This window comes from Eschrichtius robustus, chromosome 6, assembly GCF_028021215.1.
Source record: "Eschrichtius robustus isolate mEscRob2 chromosome 6, mEscRob2.pri, whole genome shotgun sequence".
Classification (NCBI taxonomy): domain Eukaryota; kingdom Metazoa; phylum Chordata; class Mammalia; order Artiodactyla; family Eschrichtiidae; genus Eschrichtius; species Eschrichtius robustus.
Genome location: NC_090829.1, coordinates 91044646 through 91064008, shown reverse-complemented (window position 1 = coordinate 91064008; position 19363 = coordinate 91044646). Strand labels below are relative to the sequence as shown.

General features: G+C 35.1%; 1 protein-coding gene across 5 annotated transcripts in view; it reads left to right on the top strand.

The window, feature by feature from the left end:
• Nucleotides 1-19363, top strand: part of DZIP3 (DAZ interacting zinc finger protein 3) — a 120892-nt gene that overhangs the window by 71325 nt on the left and 30204 nt on the right. For 4 of the 5 annotated variants that reach the window (XR_011074333.1, XM_068546782.1, XM_068546783.1 and 1 more), the window contains 5 exons: nt 1700-1725; nt 9137-9302; nt 10801-10896; nt 11046-11173; nt 17274-17342. Coding sequence is in view for 4 of the 5 variants with exons in the window: in XM_068546782.1 (XP_068402883.1) it covers nt 1700-1725; nt 9137-9302; nt 10801-10896; nt 11046-11173; nt 17274-17342 (485 nt within the window). In the remaining variant the exon portion in view is untranslated. The remainder of the gene's footprint in view (nt 1-1699; nt 1726-9136; nt 9303-10800; nt 10897-11045; nt 11174-17273; nt 17343-19363) is intronic. The other variant, XM_068546781.1, reaches the window with a different exon arrangement.

The window sequence follows — 19363 nt, the reverse complement described above, 5'->3', positions numbered from 1 at the left end:
ATCTACCAAAGAAAAGACTACAGTTTGCTGAAGGCTTAGATGATGGTTAGCATTTTTTAGCAATAAAGTATTTTTAAATTAAGGTGTACACATTTTTTAAGACATAAGGCTATACTGCACACTTAATAGCCTGCAGTATAGAATAAACATATATGAACTGGGAAACCAAAATTTCATGTGACTTGCTTTACTGCAATATTCACCTTATTGGGCTTGTCTGGAACTGAACCTTCATTACCTCTAAGGTATGCCTGTAATTGCTTCTTCAGTTTATGCCATTTCAGTTTATGAAAGATTCCAAAGGAATGCTCTACTTCTGGATAGCAGGGGAACCTATACTTAACTATACTAGATATGTTCATTATGAACAATCAAAGGTCTTTTCAACTTAGTTATTCAAGTACACTAGAACCAAGGCAGGAGTTGATAATTCTAAATTGTAAAATCAAATTGGCACTGGACATTGATCAGACAATGAAATGCAAAAATCCTCTTAGTATACAGACAATAAAGCAAAACAAATTAGTAAGTATATCATGGAATCTGTGGGGAAAGAGGCCTGAAGTTTCTTGTAAACAAGAGGTGGTAGTAGAAGTTAATACTGTCATTTATATGACAATAATCGATACTCAATAGAAGGGTGATATATAAGAGTAATTAATACTCTTAATTTACTATGTTAACTGTCATTGATATTACCTTTATTTAATAGGTTGCCTTTATAGTTTTATTTTAATGAAAATAAAATATAGGGCTGTTTAATATTTCCTCCCAATTCTGATCTCCCTAACACTTTTTCCCTGTAAGATTCTTAATATATCAATCTTCTTTCTCTTTACATGTAGATTTTCAAGAACTCTTGTAATTAGTATCGGATTCCATAAATGAAAATTACGTACACAATTGCAATATCTGTCCCAAGATATTGCAATAGATACAAACTCCGCCACAACACTCACTTCCAATATCTGAATCAGTGATTTTCAAGTTGTGTTTCATGACTCAGTGGTAGATTATAAAATCAATTTGGTGCGTCACAACTATCATTTTAAAAAAAGAAATAGTATGAATAAAAAAAATTTCAGAGTTCATCACGCATTGTCTTAGTTCGGGCTGCTATAGCAAACTACCATAAACTGGGTGGCAAAAACAACATTTTTCACGGTTCTGGAGGTTGGGAAATTCAAGATCAAGGTGCCAGCAGATTCAGTGTCTGGTGAAGGCTGTCTTCTTCATTTGCAGACAGCTACGTTTTCACTGTATCATCACACGTTGGAGAAAGAGAGTGATCAAGCATGCGCAAGCGAGCAAGCTAGCTCACTGGTCTCTTCTCATAAGGGTGCTAATCCCATCATGAGGACTCCAAATCATCTAAACCTAATTACCTCCCAATGGCCATACCTCCAGTTACCATCACACTGGGGGTTAGGGTTTCAACCTAAGAATTTTGGAGGCACACAAACATGCAGTCCATAACACACGTAATATGAGTAAGGTTTATTTCATGGGACTTATATTTCAGTTTTATGCTTATGTATAAAAATATATATGTAAGTACATTTGAGTTATAATGTAAATTATATTTCTTATTTTGGTTGTGGTCAAAAAGCTTGAGAAGTGCTGACCTAAATGCAGTTAGATCACTATGCTGTATCAACATAGTTGATACATAATACTAATTCTTGATGTTATTTTTCAGAATAAGGAATCTAAAGAAGAGCAAGTGTAAGTATTAGTTTATTTAATTTTTAAATCTGTCTTAGTACTGTCAAAGTGTGCTTTGCCAGAATGACACAGCCTTGCTTTAGAACGTGTTCTCACTAAGAGAAGAATAGACAGTTTTTTTTGTCTTAGTAAGTTGTAAGGTTTTTTTATTGAAAGTGACAAAAAGTTAAATTATCATTTATTTTGGGAGAATAGAATCTCTTGCCATTTTCCTATCAATGTATGGCTACTCAAGAGTCATCCAATGCTAACTGCTTTCTTCAAGGACTAAATTTGGCTCCAGCATAAAATCCTTTAAAATATAGTCTAGATTGTAGTTAGCCAAATATAGACTAAGTTAAACTTAACCTTAGAGGCAGATTATTGTTTGTCCCAGTGACCCCTTTTACAAAAGAGTTTCGTTTGGTTTGTTTAATTAACCTGAGATGTTTTTATTGTTTTTTTAACCCCAGTTGTTAACGGTGAATTTTGAACCTTTACTGGAAACCTTTTAATGTCTAAAGAACATTGCAAGCTATATTCTACAACCATATGATTATTGACAGTGTAGTAGAGGAAGGAAGTGGGGGAGACATTCCATAAAGAGATCATTATACCCACCAAAAAGTTGTTACTTTATAGAGAATTAGTTACTTTAGAGAACTCTCTGTGAGGACATAACTTAAGATAACTTTAAAATGGTAACAAGAACATATTTTGTTAACTTTAAAGCCATCAATTTTAGTTGATATTTTCTCATTGATTAATGGACATGATCCACTCGGTAAGTTAATAGTTCATCATCCAAGATGGGTTTTCACTTCCTTTGTCAACAAGTTGAGCCACTAATGTAATAGTTTTTTTTTTTTTTTAATACAGCACCTTCTTATTAGTTACCCATTTTATACATATTAGTGTATCTATGTCAATCCCAATCTCCCAATTCATCCCACCATCACCACCCCCCACCGCCACTTTCCCCCCATGGTGTCCATACGTTTGTTCTCTGCATCTGTGTCTCAATTTCTGCCCTGCAAACCGGTTCCTCTGTACCATTTTTCTAGGTTCCACATATATGCATTAATACATGATATTTGTTTTTCTCTTTCTGACTTACTTCACTCTGTATGACAGTCTCTAGGTCCATCCACGTCTCTACAAATGATCCAATTTCGTTCCCTTTTTATGGCTGAGTAATATCCCATTGTATGTATGTACCACATCTTCTTTATCCAGTCGTCTGTCAATGGGCATTTAGGTTGCTTCCGTATCCTGGCTATTGTAAATAGCGCTGCAATGAACATTGGGGTGCATGTGTCTTTTTGAATTATGGTTTTCTCAGGGTATATGCCCAGTAGTGGTATTGCTGGGTCGTATGGTAATTCTATTTTTAGTTTTTAAGGAACCTCCATATTGTTCACCATAGTGGCTGTATCAATTTACATTCCTACCAACAGTGCAAGAGGGTTCCCTTTTCTCCACACCCTCTCCAGCATTTGTTGTTTGTAGATTTTTTGATAATGCCCATTCTAACTGGTGTGAGGTGATACCTCACTGTAGTTTTGATTTGCATTTCTCTAATAACTAGTGATGTTGAGCAGCTTTTCATGTGCTTCCTGGCCATCTGTGTGTCTTCTTTGGAGAAATGTCTATTTAGGTCTTCTGCCCATTTTTGGATTGGGTTGTTTGTTTTTTGAATATTGAGCTGCATGAGCTGTTTATATATTTTGGAGATTAATCCTTTGTCCGTTGACTCGTTTGCAAATATTTTCTCCCATTCTGAGGGTTGTCTTTTTGTCTTGTTTGTAGTTTCCTTTGCTGTGCAAATACTTTTAAGTTTCATTAGGTCCCATTGGTTTATTTTTTTTTTTATTTTCATTACTCTAGGAGGTGGATCAAAAAAGATCTTGCTGTGATTTATGTCAAAGAGTGTTCTTCCTACATTTTCCTCTAAGAGTTTTATAGTGTCCAGTCTTACATTTAGGTCTCGAATCCATTTTGAGTTTATTTTTGTGTATGGTGTTAGGGAGTGTTCTAATTTCATTCTTTTACATGTAGCTGCCCAATTTTCCCAGCACCACTTATTGAGGAGACTGTCTTTTCTCCATTGTATATCCTTGCCCCTTTGTCATAGATTAGTTGACCACAGGTGCATGGGTTTATCTCTGGGCTTTCTATCCTATTCCATTGATCTACATTACTGTTTTGTGCCAGTACCATATTGTCTTGATTACTGTAGCTTTGTAGTATAGTCTGAAATCTGGGAGCCTGATTCCTCCAGCTCTGTTTTTTTCCCTCAAGACTGCTTTGGCTCTTCGGGGTCTTTTGTGTCTCCATACAACTTATAAGATTTTTTGTTCTAGTTCTGTGAAAAATGCCATTGGTAATTTGATAGGGATTGCATTGAATCTGTAGATTGCTTTGGGTAGTATAGTCATTTTCACAATATTAATTCTTCCAACCAGTCGAAGAACATGGTATATCTCTCCATCTGTTTGTATCATCTTTAATTTCGTTCATCAGTGTCTTATAGTTTTCTGCATACAGGTCTTTTGTCTCCCTAGGTAGGTTTATTCCTAGGTATTTTATTCTTTTGGTTGCAATGGTAAATGGGAGTGTTTCCTTAATTTCTCTTTCAGATTTTTCATCATTAGTGTATAGGAATGCAAGAGGTTTCTGTGCATAAATTTTGTATCCTGCAACTTTACCAAATTCACTGATTAGCTCTAGTAGTTTTCTGGTGACATCTTTAGGATTCTCTATGTATAGTATCATGTCATCTGCAAACAGTGACAGTTTTACTTCTTTTCAAATTTGTATTCCTTTTATTTCTTTTTCTTCTCTGATTGCTGTGGCTAGGACTTCCAAAACTATGTTGAATAATAGTGGTGAGAGTGGACATCCTTGTCTTGATCCTGTTCTTATAGGAAACGGTTTCAGTTTTTCACCATTGAGAACGATGTTGGCTGTGGGTTTGTCATATATGGCCTTTATTATGTTGAGGTAGGTTCCCTCTATGCCCACTTTCTGGAGAGTTTTTTTCACAAATGGGTGTTGAATTTTGTCAAAAGCTTTTTCTGCATCTATTGAGATGATCATATGGTTTTTCTTCTTTAATTTGTTAATATGGTGTATCATATTGATTGATTTGCTTATATTGAAGAATCCTTGCATCCCTGGGATAAATCCCACTTGATCGTGGTGTATGATCCTTTTAATGTGTTGTTGGATTCTGTTTGCTAGTATTTTGTTGAGGATTTTTGCATCTATATTCATCAGTGATAATTGGTCTGTGATTTTCTTTTTTGTAGTATCTTTATCTGGTTTTGGTATCAGGGTGATGGTGGCCTCATAGAATGAGTTTGGGAGTGTTCCTTCCTCTGCAGTTTTTTGGAAGAGTTTGAGAAGGATGAGTGTTAGCTCTTCTCTAAATGTTTGATAGAATTCACCTGTGAAGCCATCTGGTCCTGGACTTTTGTTTGTTGGAAGATTTTTAATCACAGTTTCAATTTCATTCCTTGTGATTTGTCTGTTCATATTTTCTACTTCTTCCTGGTTCAGTCTTGGAAGTTTATACCTTTCTAAGAATTTGTCCATTTCTTCCAGGTTGTCCATTTTATTGGCATAGAGTTGCTTTTAGTAGTCTCTTAGGATGCCTGCACCGCAGACATCTGCGGTGTCTGTTGTAACTTCTCCTTTTTCATTTCTAATTTTATTGAATTGATTCCTCTCCCTCTTGATGAGTCTGGCTAATGGTTTATCAATTTTGTTTATCTTCTCGAAGAACCAGCTTTTAGTTTTATTGATCTTTGCTATTGTTTTCTTTGTTTCTATTTCATTTATTTCTGCTCTGATCTTTATGATTTCTTTCCTTCTACTAACTTTGGGTTTTGTTTGTTCTTCTTTCTCTAGTTCTTTAGGTGTAAGGTTAGGTTGTTTATTTGAGATTTTTCTTGTTTCTTGAGGTAAGCTTGTAAAGCTATAAACTTCCCTCTTAGAACTGCTTTTGCTGCATCCCATAGGTTTTGGAACGTTGTGTTTTCATTGTCATTTTCTCTAGGTATTTTTTTATTTCCTCTTTGATTTCTTCAGTGATCTCTTGGTTATTTGTAATGTATTGTTTAGCCTCCATGTGTTTGTGTTTTTTACGTTTTTTTTCCCTGTAATTGATTTCTAATCTCATAGCATTGTGGTCATAAAAGATGTTTGATATGATTTCAATTTTCTTAAATTTACTGAGGCTTGATTTGGGGCCCAAGATGTAATCAATCCTGGAGAATGTTCCATGCGCACTTGAGAAGAAAGTGTAATCTGCTGTTTTTGGGTGGAATGTTCTATAAATATCAATTAAATCTATGTGGTCTATTGTGTCATTTAAAGCTTGTGTTTCCCTATTAATTTTCTGTTTGGAAGATCTGTCCATTGGTGTAAGTGAGGTGTTAAAGTTCCCCACTATTATTGTGTTACTGTCGATTTCTTCTTTTATAGCTGTTAGCAGTTGCTTTATGTATTGAGGTGCTCCTATGTTGGGTTCCTATATATTTATAATTGTTATATCTTCTCCTTGGATTGATCCCTTGATCATCTGTAGTGTCCTTCCTTGTCTCTTGTAACATTCTTTATTTTAAAGTCTATTTTATCTGATATAAGTATTGCTACTCCAGCTTTTTTTTGATTTCCATTTGCATGGAATATCTTTTTCCATCCCCTCACTTTCAGTCTGTATGTGTCCCTAGGTCTGAAGTGGGTCTCTTGTAGACAGCATATATATGGGTCTTGTTTTTGTGTCCATTCAGTGATCCTGTGTCTTTTGGTTGGAGCATTTAATCCATTTACATTTAAGGTAATTATTGATATGTATGTTCCTATTACCATTTTCTTAATTGTTTTGGGTTTTTTTTAATAGGTCCTTTTCTTCTCTTGTGTCTCCCACTTAGAGAAGTTCTTTTAGCATTTGTTGTAGAGCTGGTTTGGTGGTGCTGAATTCTCTGAGCTTTTGCTTGTCTGTGAAGCTTTTGATTTCTCTGTCAAATCTGAATGAGATCCTTGCTGACTAGAGTAATCTTGGTTGTAGGTTCTTCCCTTTCATCACTTTAAATATATCATGCTGCTCCCTTCTGGCTTGTAGAGTTTCTGCTGAGAAATCAGCTGTTAACCTTATGGGAGTTCCCTTGTATGTTATTTGTCATTTTTCCCTTGCTGCTTTCAATAATTTTTCTTTGTCTTTAATTTTTGCAAATTTGAGTACTCTGTGTCTTGGCATGTTTCTCCTTGGTTTTATCCTGTATGGGACTCTCTGCGCTTCCTGCACTTGTGGCTATTTCCTTTTCCATGTTAGGGAAGTTTTTGACTATAATCTCTTCAAATATTTTCTCGGGTCCTTTCTCTCTCTTCTCCTTCTGGGACCTCTATAATGCGAATGTTGTTGCATTTAATGTTGTCCCAGAGGTCTCTCAAGCTGTCTTCATTTCTTTTCATTCTTTTTTCTTTACTCTGTTCCACAGCAGTGAATTCCACCATTCTGTCTTCCAGGTCACTTATCCGTTCTTCTGCCCCAGTTATTCTGCTATTGATTCCTTCTAGTGTATTTTTCATTTCAGTTATTGTATTGTTCACCTCTGTTTGTTTGTTCTTTAATTCTTCTATGTCTTTGTTAAACATTTCTTGCATCTTCTCAATGTTTGCCTCCATTCTTTTTCCGAGGTCCTGGATCATCTTCACTATCATTATTCTGAATTCTTTTTCTGGAAGGTTACCTATCTCCACTTCATTTAGTTGTTTTTCTGGTATTTTGTCTTGTTCCTTCATCTGGTACATAGCCCTCTGCCTTTTCACCTTGTCTATCTTTCTGTGAATGTGGTTTTTGTTCCACAGGCTGCAGGATTGTAGTTCTTCTTGCTTCTGCTGTCTTCCCTCTCCGATAGTTTTTTTGTGTGTGTGTTTTTTCATGCTGTATCTAGATACCATAAAAATAACTTACTAAAGAATGAAACAATATTATCAGTCATTTGGCTCATTTTGACTTACAGCATAGACCCAAACCTGGATGATCATCAAATCATGCAGTGAGCTTTGTTTTTAAATGAGAATTTTCAAATACACACAAAAGTAAAGAGAATAATATATCTACATTAGTATGTATACCTATCATCCTGATTTGACAGTTATCACTGTTTTTCCACATTTGCTTCATTCCTCCCTTAACTTTTTGTCCTTTTTTGAATGTTTTCAGTCCCAAACATCATATAATTTTACCTCTACATGATTCAGTTTGCATCTCTTTAATAAGAGATGAATATTTTCCTATATTATATCACAATGCTATTATCATAATTTAAAAATTTAGGAATAATCTTTTGGAGCTTTTCAAAACTACAGATTCATATTTTTACAGTGTTGGGGTGTCAGAAAAATGTAATTTTTTAACAGGTTTTTAAGCAGTATGGAAAACTGATTGGGTTTTGGAACTGTGGTCTACACAAGCAGTTTATTTCATTGAACTTTCCAAAATATTTGAGTCAGTCTAGAATACTTCAGTGATACCTAATGACTGTTTTATAGTGTTTTACAAGTTATTCTATAAGCGTTAGATGTCATTTTTTTTCTAGGTCTCAGTGGCCTAAAATAAGTACTAATGCATCCTGGAGTTATCTATTTTCTTTCTAATAATAAAATAAAAATAATTTTCTTTCACTTATAAAGTTAAGTAATATATATCATGCTATAAGTAAAAGTACTATTTCTTGTTATTGTTCAATGAGATTAGGAAGGAAATTCATAGCTACTAAATAGTGGGCCAACTGAAAGGATAGTAGCATGCTTTTAAATTTTAGACATAGGTATAAAATGAGTTAATTGCCATTGTACATGTAATATTTTCATTGTTTTCTCAGTGGTTCCTAGTTACTGAAATTCATTATCACTACAGTTTTTTTTAAAAGTCCTGTTACAAAAGAAACCTCCATTTTAAATCTACTTTATATTGCTGTTTGCAGCCCTTTATTTAAATGTACATGGGACCTAAGCACTGAAGTTGATTAAACCAACCTACTTGTCAAGAATGATGTGATGATTAAATAATATAGCAGATGTAGACATGCTTGTCAATATTTCCCAAAGTATTGTTTCTCAAAGTAACTGATGTTAATAGTTATAATTTGAAAAATGAACTCCATGGTCTGATAGTTCTTAAAAACACTACTATGAACAGAATAGGCACCTCAGTTGAGTGCTATCTGAAATATGCTAAAATTCATTGTGAATCTTCAAAAGAAATACATAGTATGAGCAGTGTCCAAACTTTCTTTGACTATGAGCCCTTCTGATCTGAGCATCTCATGAGACCAGTACAATATTAGTTTGGGAAATAATGTCTTAGATGAAAAGCACTATACAATTATAAAAGATCACATTGATTATGTCACCACTATAGCCCAAATATGATAGGTAAGGAAGAGCAGTTGAAGAAAGAACAAGCAAATCTGTACTCAATCAGTGGATTTATGAAAGATGATGCAAGTGATGTTCAAGAAGATTCTGCAACTGAAGACAAGTTCTATAGCCTGGATGAACTGCATATTCTGGACATGATAGAGCAGGTAAGCCTGATTTGAGAGGATACAGCCCTGCCTTCCTTCTTCCAGAACAATTGTTATCCATTTTTTCCTCATGACTCTGTGAACAGCATGTTAACCTAGTGGTTTATGTTGTGTTTCTGAGGAAAAAGAAAAAACAGGAAAGGAGGGACAGAGGGATGGCTGACATAAAAAAGAACCCTAGGAACTGGAAACTTTTCACTTTAGTCCTCAGACCATTTCCTGGTTTTAAGTATTGGGCAGAGTTGATTACAAATGCATTCCTTATAAAGAGTTTTCAAATACCACAAGGAAGAAAAAAATACCCTGGCATAATCCCATTGGATTAAATTTCATGAGAAAAATAGTTTTATAAAACAAAGCTACTTTCATTTTTCAAAAAGTTAAACCTTTTTGTTACCATGAAATATCTACAAAAAATATTAACGAACAACAATTTTTTGGTTCCTTTCCTGGTGGTAGTCAGTGCTGGGAATGACATACTTATATATGAAGGTGCATATGAACATGATTTAAATGCTCAACAGAGCACTTAATGAGACAAAATGTGTAGAAAGCTTTTTTTTTTAAAAAACCACTTGCTTAACCTACCCATGAGAATTCTATACTGAGGTAATATATGATAACCTGTTCCATGGTTTAAGTATAATAATATATAATATATAGTAATGTTGATATCTAAGGATACAGTTAGTACAAACAATTCCCTGGCTGATAGTACATTAGTATAATTGTCATGCCTTTTTGTCTCCTTTCTAATTAAAATATATACATATATTTTAACTGAAATGACATATTCTAAGCTTTGGATGTCACACTAAAGTTTAAATGTGGGGCCTTTGGTTTTCATCCAACAGCTATAAGAACTCAAAAAATAGAATGAAAATGTCACATAGCTTTAGAAAAATGTTTACTCATTCATTTATTCAAAAAACACTTAGCACTTACTTTGGGTCAAGAGCTGTGCTAAGACATTGTCCCTGTGATCACAGTGTTTATAATCCAGTGGAGAAGTTGAACATTAACCTAAGGTGATAATTACTAAGGTAATAATTAAGTAGTTTAGCAGTTAAGATTGCCTGAGTTTAGAATTCTGGCTCCTTCACTTACTGTGTGACCTTGGGCAAGTTACTCAGTTTTATCATCTCTAAAGTAGGATTAGTGAGTGCCTACCTCATACGGTTTTTATGACAATATAAGCATTACAAAAAATGCTTTAAAAATGGTAAGCATACAGATAACATTATTCAGTAGTAGCAGCAGTAGACAAGTAACTATGGTATTGTTTAGTGAATGCTGTAATTGGAGAGAGGTAGGCTTATTTAAACTAATCAGAGGAGTGATATTTGCATTGAAACCTATAATGCATGAGTATGAGTTAGACAGCAACTTAAATCCCCTTTAAATAACAATAATAGTAGTGTTTTTCCTTTAAATTTCTATAATATTAGTGCTTTTTTAAAGAGGAAAATAAAGCATGAATATTCCATTTGCTCAATAGGGCTCAACCAACAAGGTAACTACAGAATATGGAGAAACTGAGAAGCAAAAGCTTGCTCAACAACGGCAGCTTTGTAAATTGCACTATCAGTGTGAAGTGAGTATTTTTGCCATTATATCTGAGGCAAGTTAGAGGTACTTCAAATGTTCAATTTAATGGTATATATTTTTAAAGAGTCCAGTTTTTTCTTTAAATTTCTGGTGGCTTGAACAGAATTAACTGAAATAACATTTTTCATTGATCAGGATTTCAAAAGACAATTGAAAACAGTGACTTTTCGGTGGCAAGAAAACCAAACACAGATTAAAAAGAAAGATAAAATCATCTCATCTCTTAACCAACAAGTGGCTTTTGGAATCAATAAGGTGTCCAAGTAAGTGCAAATCTGTTGATAGAAGAAAATTCTGGGTTTGCTCCATTATGAACAGTATCCTTTAAAAGATAATCCCTATGTAGCCACTAGGTGGCATTGTGACTGCACATTAGGAACTGCCAACCACAGGACTGCAATTGCTTAAAAACCCACTATATTTTGCCTTGCCAGCTGGATTGAGAAATAAGCAACTGCTCACTCTATATATCAAGCTTTTCATGTATTGGCTGAATAAGTGTGAAGATAATAGAATTACATGAGAATGATAATTAGCTTTCAGGTCATGACTCTAATTTGTAAAAATGTGTCTAATGATTGGCTGTTTCTTTATAGCATATGGTAAGTACATTCCTCAAAGACATCACTGACTCACTTTCATACCTTTTAATGTTGGTTTCTGAGAGTATTTGTGTTCTAAGCGCAATAGATTGGAAACAAATCAAATTCCTGGAGAATCTTTTCACCCCATCAATCTCATTTCTCTTAAAACCTCAAGTATTAAAAATGCCTGAGACTAAAACTTCTGATTTAATAGGGAAAAATGAGTATCCCGCTCCATTCTGTTTATACTAACCACTGCCTCAAACCATTTTGAAGTGAAATAGTAATATAATTTGTGACACATTATTTTAATAAACAGTAATACCACAAAATACCAGTCATCCATGATTCTAATTTGAAATCCACTGCAGTTCCTAGACTGCTAATAGGGAAAATAGACAGATTCTAGGGAATATCTTAGTGTAAGGAGTCCAAGATGTCAGTAGTAAAATTGGAGAAATATTAGGCAGAGATTTTGGTCTTAAATTTTCTCCCACATAACATTTCATCCAACCTGAACGGGTTTTTAGGAAGAACAGGATGCCATAGCATAGCTCTGGCAACATGGTATCAGTTGCAAACACTTTCAGGTTTGTGGACCTAAAATAGCTTGGACAAATTAAACTGACTGAAATCACTTAAGAACCCACACTTCAGTATTCAAAATTTTGTCTTTTAGCCTGAAAGACAATGACCAATCCATAAATATGTTATATAGTATCAGAGATCAGAAAAGTAATGCCATCCATGCAGATGAGCTGCCTCTCTCCTTTGCTATCTGAGATATCCCTCTTCAAACTCTGATACCTTACCCAGACTCCCTTGTATGCTTGAGATTACAAACAGACCGCTTTAGGGAATGCATATGTCTTCACACAAGGAACATTCAGTGCTGAACATTCACCAAACTTTTATCAAGTTTCCACAGTGTGTGAAGAATTATGTAAGGCACATGTAAAGGATACCAAGACATATCAGACATTAACTGTGAGCTAGGGGAAAGTATAGATTAATATGAGAGGATTAAAATTACATATAACAGAGGGACCTCCAGTTCCACCAAAATGTAGTAGCTTTGTTACTTGCAAGTCTTCCTTCTTACAACTTAAACACCCTGGATAGAACACAACAAACCTAGGAAGACTCTGAAAGGTAGAAGGAAGCAGACTGTCTAGAAACCTTGGAACTTGAAAGAATGATGTGACAGTGATTTTTTAAAAATTGCCTCCCGTGTATCCTAGACAGGGCACTGCAGAAACCTCCAACATGCAACTGTCAGTAAGCACAGGGTGGGGGGGGCACTAAAGTGCCAAGAAAACTCTGTTCCCTTTAGCCAGAGGATCAGGGAAAGGAAGCTATAATAACATGAAACCTTTTTGGCACTACCCACCTACTCCAGCCAAACACCACTAGACCCACACCACCCCTTGGACACAGGGACTGCAGTCTGACAAAAGATGGCAGAAATCAGATTCCCTTGCTGGGGTAGCAATACTGAGCAGGCAGCTAATCTTCCATTCCTCACCAAGTGGAAGCAAGGGGTGCTCCAGTTTCTCTGCCAGGATAGCATCAATATGGTCCAGCTGCGAGCTAAGCCTCTACCTCTACCTAGCATCAACGAGACTTAACAAAGTGATCCAAGGTGGGACTAGTCAATACTAGGTTTTATTCCTACTCTCATGGGGAGCTGAATCTCCACCCTGGGACCAGGTGGTACTCCATTTCCCCTGCTTTCCCCAGCTGGTGCCAGAGGCACCCAACAGGGAGGTCCTGCCTCTCTCTACCATACAGCAGCAAAGCAGTGTGAGTCAGCCCTTCTACACTTCACTTGAAGTAAGAAAAGATCAATACCAATAGACTATGTATGCATATTGTAATACCTAGTGCAACCACTAAGAAAGCTGCATAAAGAGATATACTCAAAAACACTATAAATAAACTAAGATGGAATCTTAAAAAATGTTCACGTACCCCACAAGAAAGTAAGAAAAGAGAAACAGAGGAAACAAACAGAAAACAAATAATAAAATGGCAGACTTAAGCCCTAACATATCAATAATTACCTTAAGTATAAATGGTCTAAATATATCAATTAAAAGACAGAGACTGGAAGAATAGATTTTAAAAACAAAACAAAAAAATGTGATCCAACAATATGCTGTTTACAGGAAATACATTTCAGTTTCAACAACATAAGTAGGTTGAAAATAAAAGGATGGTAAAATATATACCATGTAAACATTAATCAAAAAAGAAGGAGTGGCTATATTAATATCAGATAAAATGGACTTCAGAGCAAAGAAAACTGGAGACAAAGAGGGACATTACATAATGATAAAAGGATCAGTCCACCGGGAAGACATAAGAACCTAAAGGTGTACATACCAAACAACAGAGCCTCAAAATATATGAAGCAAAATCGGACAGAACTGAAAGAAGAAATAGAAGACCTCTACAACACGATCAAGCAACAGGATCTGATTGATATTTATAGAACACTTCACCAGACAACAGAATACATATGCTTTCAAGTACCCACAGGAAATATACCAAGATAAACTATTTTCTGGGCCATAAAACAAACCTCAACAAATTTAAAAGAATTGAAATCATGAAAAGCATGTCTCAGATCACAGTGGAAACAAACTAGAAATCACTAACAGAAATATAACAGGAAAATCTGCAAACACGTGGAAACTACACAATATACTTCTAATTAATTCATGAGTCAAAGAAGAGGTCTCAAGGGAAATAAAAATACGTTGAATTGAATTAACATGAAAATACAATATGTCAAAGTTTGTGGGACACAGCTAAAGCAGTTCTGAGATTTATAGCACTAAATGTGCACATTAGAAAAGGGGAGAAGTCTCAAATGTATAATACAATACAAGCTCCCACCTCAAGAACCCAGAAGAAGAAAAGCAGAATGACCTAAAACAAGCAGAAGGACGGAAATAATGAAGATTGGAAATATTGAAATTGGAAACAGAAAAAGCAGTAGAGAAAATCCATGAAACAAAGAGCTGTTTCTTTGAAAATATCCATGCAACTGACAAACCTCTAGCAAACCTGACAAAAAAAGAGAAGACACAAGTTACCACCCTCAGGAATGAAATGATATCACTACAGACCCTGCCGACATCAGAGAATTGTGCTGAGTGAAAAAAACCAATCCCCAAAGCTTATATACTATATTATTCCATTTCTGTAACATTCTTGAAATGACAAAATTTCAAATAGTTCAAAAATGACAAAGTGATAAAAATGGAAAATAGATTAGATTAGTGGTCCCAAGGTTTTAAGGAGGAGATGGAAGAGGGAGAGAAGTGGCTGTGGCTATAAAAGGGCAAAATAAGGGGTCCTTGTGGTGATAAAATTGTTCACTATCTTTAACTGTATCACTGACAACATCCTGGGTTATTATACTGTCGTTTTGCAAGATGTTGCATTGGGGAAATGTGGATAAAGGGTACATGGGATCTGTCTGTATCATTTCTTACACCTGCATGTGAATCTATGTTTATCTGAAAAAGCTTAACTTTTTGAAAAAGTGCATATAAATAACTGTCAAATGGAGCTGTATTTAATAGGGATATTGTGGGGTAAAAAGAGTACTTTTGATGTTGAGGTAAGGAAGAACTTCATTGAAGACATAGTGTTGTACCTAAGCTAGGTAGTACATAGGGTGAGATGGGAGAAAAGAGAGAGGGCATTCAGACCAGAGAGGAAAGCATGAATGTTGCGTGTATTCTCATACAAGCTTTTGAGCCTTTCTTTGTTTAATTCACCTGGTCATGTCCCAAGAGCATGTGATAAAAATATAAATATTCTTTCATTGTAAAATGTTGATTTCTTTCATCTTAGAACATCTTGTTTATTTGGAAGCAAAAACATCTTTTTTCTTTGGCCTAATTCAATGCCAATGCTACAGTAAATGTTTGGTAAATATGTTGATGATAATTGCAGTGTTAATAAAGAAGACATACAAAAATGACATATTTTGCACAAATTACAATACTTAATAAATGTTAAGAAACTGCTGTCCATAAAATTTATATAGTAAACTTCATAGCCAGCCAGAGTAAGCTTGAGAACTTTAGATATTTTAGAGAACAAAATCTAATCCCACCCTGTCATGGTTTTCATGAGAAAAATAGGACTAACTAGTTATGACTACCTGAACATATACAGCTGGTTCATATATGAGCAGGATGATAGGAACTATGCCTACCTTATCCTCTGTTACTTAAGAATCCAGGTCTTCTGAATTCCCGATCAGCTTTGTCAGTTCTTATCGCCCACTCTAAACTAGAGCTGGGTAAAATAATGAAAAGTAATGGAAGTATACATGGGAAAGAAAGATGTCAGTCTTAGAAATCTTACAACTTACTTTTCAATTCTCTCTACATACTCCTGTAGAGTATACAGTAACAAAGCTTGTATTTCTTATTCTTCACTCAAGAACATGATCTCGTTTGTATCTAAAGAGACCTGGTTTCTTTTCTTTGCATTTATCAGTCCAATACAACATTCATCGTAAGTCTCTACAGCTTCCAAGAAGCTTAAACGTAAGTAGGTGGTCTCTGAAATCTAGTGGTGAGCAATCCAGCCAACATGTAACGTCACTGTTTTAAGGCTTTATCATTCCATAGTTTATGTAAACCAAAACTCGTATGTATCCCAAGTGTCTGAACATATCAGAGACTTAAAGAGAAATGTGCTTTTGCTATAAATCTCTTCATATTGAAGCAGATTAACAGGTGGTAAAGAAAAATGCAGCACAAGGGAGGAACATCAAAAATGGTATGTGAATATATGTCAACCCCAAAAGTATTACTTTGTATTTCTTTTAATATTTTTTTGCATGTCGGTTATTAAGCTAATCATGGGTTATGTTTTCTGATGTATACAAAATTTTTACCCAGTCTTCTGTTGATCAGGTCATGTGAGTGACTCCCTGTTATAATTTATAGTTTTTTTTTTTTAAATAAATGTATTTATTTATTTATTTATTTTTGCGTGTGTTGGGTCTTCGTTTCTGTGCGAGGGCTTTCTCTAGTTGTGGCGAGCAGGGGCCGCTCTTCATCGCGGTGCGCGGGCCTCTCTTGTTGCGTAGCACAGGCTCCAGACACGCAGGCTCAGTAGTTGTGGCTCATGGGCCTAGTTGCTCCACGGCATGTGGGATCTTCCCAGACCAGGGCTCGAACCTGTGTCCCCTTCATTGGCAGGCAGATTCTCAACCACTGCGCCACCAGGGAAGCCCCATAATTTATAGTTTTAATTAAAATTCTTATTTGTACACAGCCTCATTGCTTCTGTATTTAAGATCTGATTTCTTTCAGAACTTAAGTCTTTAATAGTTTGCATGACTTGATATACTATCTCTTTAAGGAATTTGAAGTTCTCAATCCCACCATAGGCCTAGAACATCACAAGATGCCATCTCTGTTTTCTAGTGGGTAAACTAAAGAACAAAGAGCTAAAGTCATTTTTCTGAGTCATTGAGCTGGGGATACGATATAACTCTTCAGTTTGGCTTTCTAATTTTCAGGGTTAGAACTTAGTTCTTTCTTTGTAAAGTCAGTAAATCAGACATCAGGCGTAAGAAAGATAAATCTTAGAAGAATAAGGTAGAGGAGTCCAGTTATTTTCAGGCTCAAGATTTATGGCCCAAAATGGACATACTTAGTCCCTCCTCAGCTACAAGTAGAGTTGTTCTGACTGTTAATGATAAATAATTTCTAACATCTTATGGCGTTCTTTCTTCTTTTCTTAGATTACAGCGTCAGAGCCATGCTAAAGATAATGAAATCAAGAGCCTTAAAGAGCAACTTTCTATGAAAAGGTAACAAACAGCTGTTGCTCTGGTTGAGTGCACCCTCTCTGAAACTCTGTGGATTCCACTCAGCATATTCTGGCTAAGGTGGCCATATAACTTGTCATCCAAACTGGGGCACTTTTGAGCATGATACTGAGCAGTATTAATAATTACACTGGGACAAAAGATAAAAGCTGGAAGTGTCCTAGGCAAATAGGGAGGAATGTTCACCTTGCCTCTGGCTCTGGAAAACTGCTGAGAGTGATTAAATCAGCAAAGTTATGGTGCCACAACAAACTACTGTAAGGAACTAGGGCTTATGAATTCTTTTTTCTTTACTGTAATCAATACTACTAGGTGTGACTGCTTTATGAAACTGGGTAAGTTTGGTTCTGATTCACATATTTTTTTATAATAGCTGTTTTGAGATCTAATTCATATAGAATAGAATTCACCCTGTTAAAGCATACTATTCCTTGGTTTGTAGTATATGTATAGAGGTGTACAACCATCATCACTATCTAATTCCAGAACATTTTTCTCACCCTAAAAAGAAACCCTGGGTCCATTAGAAGTCACTCCCCATTCTCTTGTCCCCCAGCTTCTGGGAACCACTAGTCTATTTTTTTGTCTCTGTGGATTTACTTATTCTGGACGTTTCATATAAAAGGAATCATATAATATGTAGCCTCTTTTGATTAACTTCTTTCACTTAACGTAATGTTTTCAAGGTTCATCCGTGTTTTAACATGTATCAGTACTCATTCCTTTTTATGGACAAATAATATTCCATTGTACGGATATACCACACTTTGCTTACCTTTTCATCAGTTGATGGACATTTGGTTTGTGTCCATATTTTGGCTGTTATGAATAAGGCTGGTATGAACATTTGTCTACAAATTTTTGTGTGGACATATGATTTCAATTCTCTTGGGTATATACCTAAGAGTAGAATTGCTGAGACATGCAGTAAACTCTGTTTAACTTTTGGAGGAACTGCCAAACTATTTTCCAAGTGACTGCACCGTTTTATAATCCCAGCAGGAATGGATGAGTGTTCCAATTCTCCACATTCTCACCAAGACTTATTATGTTATCTGTCTTTATTTCACCCATTGTAGTGTTTGTAAAGTGGTATGTCTTTTTGGTTTTGATTTGCATTTTCCTAATAATTAATTATGTTGAGTATCTTTTCATGTGCTTATTGGCTATTTGTGTATCTACTTGGAGAAATGTCCATTTACTTCCTTTGACTATTTTTAATATTGGGTTGTTTCTCTTTTAACTATTGAGCTTTAAGAGTTTTTTGTATATTCTGGATACAAGTTCCTTGTCAGATACATGATTTTCGAATATTTTCTTCCATTCTGTGGGTTGTCTTTTCACTTTCTTGATCATGTCCTTAGAAGCACAGTTGATTTTGATGAAGTCCAATTTATCTATTTTTTCTCTCGTAGGCAAGCTTTGCACAGTATTCAGTGGCATCATAATTCCTTTTTGTTGACTCCTTGAATATTTTATAATTTTTCCCCTCAAAATAATCTGGCCTTATTGATATTAACAACATATTGTCTTATCAGGCTTCTCATCAATGTTTGTCAGGTACTCAAGCATCCAGCTGTTTCTAATAATAAAACATTGAGGAAAGCCTTTGTGAAAGTCCTTATTACAAAAATGTTATACGTCCAATTAATTGCTTTCATTAGAAACATAATTTGGTTTGTATGCTCTAGTGTTCTGGGGCTCAAGTGTAGGAAGCTGAAATGGAATAGGAAAAAGAGAAACCTCATAGGTAGCCATTTTCCATAATAATTATTTATTATTCATAAATAATATCCTTATCATCATCTCCTTCTCTCCTTCTCAAGCTATGGGAATTGTTTTCATTCTAAGGTACTGAATGTGAGCACTGAGATAAACAGTAAAATATTTTAGTACGGTGACTTAGCTTTATGACAGAGATAATAAAAATTTTTGTGGTTGCTATTGTTAGAACACAAAAAGGCTTGTAGAAACTTTATTTTATGTAAAACTTATTAATAATA